Genomic DNA, 5,827 nt, shown 5'->3' with positions numbered 1-5,827 from the left:
CCCCAACAGGGGCTGCCACTTTGACCCTGAGCTTTCAATTTTGATCTCAATCATTGCTCGCTGGGGTCGTAGCCTGATTGGAGGCCCGGTCATGCACCATCTCTTGTGGTGTTGCCCGTCGCCGTGCCTCCGCTAGTCCACCGCACCGACCGCCGCCTCCAACCCTGGAGTTGCTAGGGCAAGTCGTGCCGCACAGACGAACCGGCAAGGCTAGGGCAAGTCATGTGTGTTCATATCAACTTGTTATGAAGTTTCAAAGTAATGGTCAAAGTCACTTGAAAATTCATAGCAAGTTGATATGAAAACAGAAGAATGCAAATAGGATATCAGGATGTTCAGAAAACATCACCTACATTTTCCTGTAATTTTATTCATGAAAAAAAAATTGTTTATACCTTTATTTTTAATAATGTTTAATACATTAATAACCTCGAGTAGTTTAAACGGTACTTTTTTCCTAAATGCAAATGGCATGCACATAATGGTAATGTCGTTCTAAACATTTTGATATCTATTGTCTTTTTATGAGTTGATATTAGTTTGTTATGAATTTGCAAAGTATTGGTCAAACGGTCAAGGGCACTCGGACAACCTCAGAGACAAATCTAAGGGAAAAATTGAGCAGAGCCGAAAAGTAAGGGCAAAACCCGTGGGGTGGTTCCGACTAAGGGCAAAAATGCATTTGTCCCCTTGCCTGCTGCTTTCCACTCTCTCCCCTGTTGTCGACGGGGGTCGACCTGTCTGGATCTAGCCTCCATGGGGGTGGCAACTTGGCTCTGCTGCGACGGCCAGTGTTCTCTTCTCGGGGGAGGGATTGGGATCGCATCAGGATGGTCCTCGGGTGGTAGCAGGCGTTGGCGCGGGTGTCTACATTGTTTCTCCTTGAAGCTAAACTATGTTGGACAATAAAACTGTTATAAAAAAATATTGGACTATAAAACAGAACATATTCTTTTTGGACATTAACGACGATGACTTATTTGATCAGAATCATAGATTTAATATCTAAAGGTGTTTTCGAGGAATTAACACCGAGACTCCACTAATGGCTCCAGTTAGTAAATATAAGATACTAGCTATTGATTAATAACTACCGCTACTAATTAATTGTGTTGTGTGCATCGACCGATGCAGATGCCCTTCAATCATCCTTTAAAAAATAGAACTTTTTATTATAAGATGATCGATCTCGATATATTATCCTATGGAAAACTCGATCTGTCAAGTTGTACTTTCCTTCTTTCTTCTTTTTCTTGTTGGCATAATTGTTAATATGATCCTGATATATTGGCTTGTCCAAAGTTCTACACACACCATCAATTTTATTAATTTAGTAGTTTGGACATGACAGGTACAAGCTCGACGACATCAGTGTGATGAATACTACAGAGCAGGTGCAAGAAGTGAAGGAAGTCGTCTCAAGAAACTTTCAACTGTGGACATGGTGGCGTCAATGCATTTCTTACAGGATTCGAGAAGTTTGGGCGGGGTGGCATAGGGGCGTCAGTGGATTTATTCTTGCGGCCACTGGCAGCCGGGAGATCCCCACTCCGAGCTTGGGTTCGATCAACGGGATGGAGGACGATTCAGCTAGGATGAGGGATGATATGAAGGAGCTCCACGACTGGCTTAACAATAAAAATAAGGGTGGTGTGCTTTACGTCATTGGTGATGAAGGGGTTGGCAAGACCACCGTCGCCAAGTATTTGTACCACAGGTTCGGTCATCTATTTGACCGCCGGGCGATAGTAATGGCATCATCTTGGGGCCATGATGACAAAGCCATCGTAGATAAGATTGAGAAACAACTCCGTTTGGACCTCAAACGTCCTACGGCAGGTGAAACTTCCCTCAGGTACGTGCATCCTTGTTTCCCTGCATGTAGTACATTTGTATTCAAATATCAAATAAATTGTCAACTCTTTACTGCAAACTCACTTAAATTAAGAGTGCGTTTCGCATTTCACACATTGATGATCATCATACACTAGTGGAGAATCAATTAATGCTCATAGGCCACTAATTATGTGTCGGTGGTGCTAAAAGAAACCATTAACGTGCGCCATGCCCGTCAGTCTAGTGATATAGCTGGCACACGAAAAGAATGTGGTCAACGGAGGCCCCAGCCAGCCTATTCCGTCGCCAGGTAGAAACGAGAGCAACTAGCTGAGGAGCGCTCCTTTGGGAGCCTCCCAGCAATCACACAGGGTGGGCTGAGAGCACGCCCGCCGTCACGTGTCACGTTCTGGACACTCCCTTCAAATTTTTATTTTATTTTTCGCATGCGTTTTCGGCTTTTTAAATGATTTTTCAAGGTTTTCCGACTTCTCGGTTTTCTACATGTCTTTCTTAGCTTTTCGGGAAAAATCAAAAAACATTTGCACGAAAAAACCCATTTTTTCTGTGTGATGCATGGTTTTTTCTTCTGCGAGAGGCACCGCCGTGCCTCTCAGAAATAGAAAAAAAATTGTTCCATGAAAGGCACGGTTTTGCTTCCGCGAGTGCCTCTCGGAAACGGCAAAGAACGTGCTTTTCTTTTCTTCCTTCCGTGAGAGGCACGTTTTTGTTTCCGCAAGAGGCACAGTTTTGTTTCTGCGAGAGGCACGGTCATGCCTCCCGGAAACGGAAAAAACGCGTTTTGTATTTTTTTTCTTCCGTGAGAGGCACGGCCATTCCTCTCCGAAACGACTTCCAAAAGGGGGAAAAGTGCTCCCGGTGTGGTTTTTTCGTTTGGTTTTTTCATGAAAAAAATGTTTGTCAAAACCTATCAACATGAGATCTAGGTTTGAAAATCTCAACACAAGGAATCCAACGGTGAAACTGGTTCGAGATTTGAATGCATGGTTTAAGAGATAAAACATTTTGAATAAACGGATCTACGAAAAAAAGGGAAAACTCCCATGTTGCGATAAGTGGCACATGCAGTGTGCCACTTGTCACAGCCTGGGGAGGTAGGAGTGATCTTTGGAAGGAGTATTCCTAAATTAGTGATTTCAGATAGAAACGGTCAAACAATTTTGTTCGCGTTGGGACACCTCCCATACCCAAATCAAAAATGTCTCTCTAATCAACGGCACTGTCAAATAAAATGGACCAAAAAGGGGGCCATCTTGAGCACCCTAAGACCCTAAGGATCAAGCCCTAAAAGGTTGATATCTCCGCCTGCCTTACTATCTCTCTAACACACAAAAGGATGCCATGCTCTAATAATCACAGTATGTTCTCAAAAAATCTAAAATTGCAGTAGCATGGCAAACTAGATAGAAAAAGCACATCTAAAATTAATGTTATGACATGGAAAAGTATATTGAAAACACATCTGAAACCTACTGAGCCTAAAAAGTCCATAAAAATGCACATGATATAGAAAATAATGGCAACTTTTTTTAGATATATGGACGTAGCACGCTGAAACATACAAAAATTTCCATGCTATAGATCTGATATTTGACATGATATGCAACATAAAATTGCCATAATATAGATAAAGTCTAACAGTTTTACAAATAACAAAAAAGTTAAAAAAAACTTGTCATAATATATAGCATAAATATTCTGTGTGTCTAGAAAACAATATGAATATTTTTCCATGCTTTGTATAGTAAAACTGCTATATAAATCCATAAAAAGTTGTCATTACTAACATTATGAGAAGTTGCAACATGTGGCGTAAAGAATTAACAAAAAAAATGTGTTTTGGTAATATAGTAGTGAAACTCTAGCACTATATCTCATATAGGATCTAACAAATTCTGGGAATTACCAAGATATATACGAAAAAAATGATGTAGATACAAAAAAAACGGCCAGGTGTCAAGGAATTGCCCAGCAAAATCTGCCAAGTTAAAACAAAAAGAATGCTATTATGTAAATACAAAAATCTGACAAGTATCAAGGAATTGCCATGATCCATATGCAAAATTTGCGAAGCTCAAACATATAAATGACATGATGTAATACAAACTCTTCCAGGTGTAAAAGGATTGCCATGATCAACATATACAAAATCTGTCGGGCTGAAATAAGGAAATGTCATGATGTAGATAAAAAAATATGTCAGGTAACATATAGGAATGGCTATGAACTAGAAGTAAAATCAGCCAAACTAAATTTTTATTTGCCATATCTAGCTACAAAAAATATGTAGATATCAACTAATTGCCATGATCTAGCTACAAAAAATATGTAGGTATCAACTAATTGCCATGATCAGATAGAAAAACCCTGGCAAGGTGAAACAAAAAAAAAACTTAACATGCTCTAGATACAAGAACCAACGAAAGCACAATAAAAAAATTGCCATGGCAAAAATATCTTATGTTTTGGTTAAAATTGCCATGGGGCTAAGTTGCCAATCTGGATACAAATTCATAGTGCAATGTAGGTGTAGTACAATTTGAGTTCATGTCGATAAAAAACTTAAATTTGTCATGGCAAAAATTTGTACAAATTGCAGGGACAAAATTTGTCATGCTAACGGTAATAAATTTACCATTAGCTCATGTGAGTATGGATGTTATTCCCATTTCTTAAAATTGTAGAAATAATATGACGAAAAGTTATATTATTGAAACTACATTCCACATCGACGAAAAGTTATGATCCAAAAAACATACAATGGAGCCGACAAACGTAAGAGGATAGGAGGAGGGCCTACTTGAGGAGATGCATGTAGATGAAGCTGCGTGTAAGGCAGAGGATCTGCCTGAACTCACGACCCGACGCGGCGAGGTAGATGCATACGACCGACAATGAGAAGTGCGAGTACGGCGGCGCAACGACCTCGGTCCACGTTAGCATGGGGCTCCCTGGCGCCAATGGCCTTCAGCTAGCTAATTAATCAAAAACTGCAACACACAAATTAAAATTATGTTGCAGATCAGTCTAAATCTGAGCAACCTCAGATCAGAACATAAAAAATTGTGAAGCTGGGCACAAGGTCAATTTTAACATGGTCCCTCTTACCTCCTTTTGGTAGAAGGCATGTGTGCCATCGCGGCCCTCTGCCACAACTCCTCGCATGGACACAGACCCTCGGATGCATTTCCCTTGAGGGCCGCCGTTGTCGCGCTGTTCTTCTGCTCTTCATGTGCTCTGCTGCATTCCCCTTGCATTCCGCGGCCATTGTGCTCTTCTGCACCTCCTCCCATGAGCTGCTACATTTTACTTGCGTGCTGCCATCGCCACCACGTCGTTCTTCTGCTGCCCTTCCCAGAGGACCACGATCGAGCTCCCCCATTGGATCTTAGCAAACACTCGAATGGAGGATCTCACATTTTATACCTCCCATCTTCCAAAGCCACTCTAGTGAGGCTTCGAACTTCCTCATGCCACAAATCAACATTGGAGACGGATTTTCAGCCCCCGGGTGCCCCTACACCCTCTATGAACAGTAAATTAAAAACAAATTAAAAATTAAAAAGAATGAAAAGTTTGGGACATCAAACATGATCAAAGTTTTGACGATCTTGCAAAGTTTTAGGTAGAAATAACATTCGAGGATCCCTCACCTAAAAAAACAAAATCATTGTTCGAAGTTTATGTACATTTTTTAGTAGTGATTTTTTTGTGAGGTCTCAAAGAAGGTTATTTGTTGCCGAAGCTTTGCAAGAACATCAAATCTTTGATCTCTGGAAGTTTCAGTTTTTTTGTCCTTTTCATTTTTTTACGAATTTGTTGTTCATGAAGGTGCAGGGGCACCCGGGAGCTGTTACACCTTTCTCATCAACACCGGAACACCCCCTGATTCGCCCGATCTGAGCTTTCTCAGGGAAACTTCATGCATGATGTAGCTGATAGATAGGCCCAAATGTGTGACGACAACTAT

The 5,827-nt window shown here is 40.9% G+C and overlaps 1 protein-coding gene across 1 annotated transcript in view; it reads left to right on the top strand.

Annotated features, from left to right (window-relative positions):
* Positions 1 to 5,827, top strand: part of LOC119329690 (disease resistance protein Pik-2-like) — an 18,165-nt gene that overhangs the window by 6,931 nt on the left and 5,407 nt on the right. Inside the window, exon 2 of the mRNA XM_037602762.1 lies at positions 1,352 to 1,855. Within this exon, the coding sequence (XP_037458659.1) occupies positions 1,352 to 1,855 (504 nt within the window). The remainder of the gene's footprint in view (positions 1 to 1,351; positions 1,856 to 5,827) is intronic.

Source organism: Triticum dicoccoides, chromosome 7A (assembly GCF_002162155.2).
Source record: "Triticum dicoccoides isolate Atlit2015 ecotype Zavitan chromosome 7A, WEW_v2.0, whole genome shotgun sequence".
Lineage (NCBI taxonomy): Eukaryota > Viridiplantae > Streptophyta > Magnoliopsida > Poales > Poaceae > Triticum > Triticum dicoccoides.
This window is presented reverse-complemented; position numbering and strand designations above follow the sequence as displayed.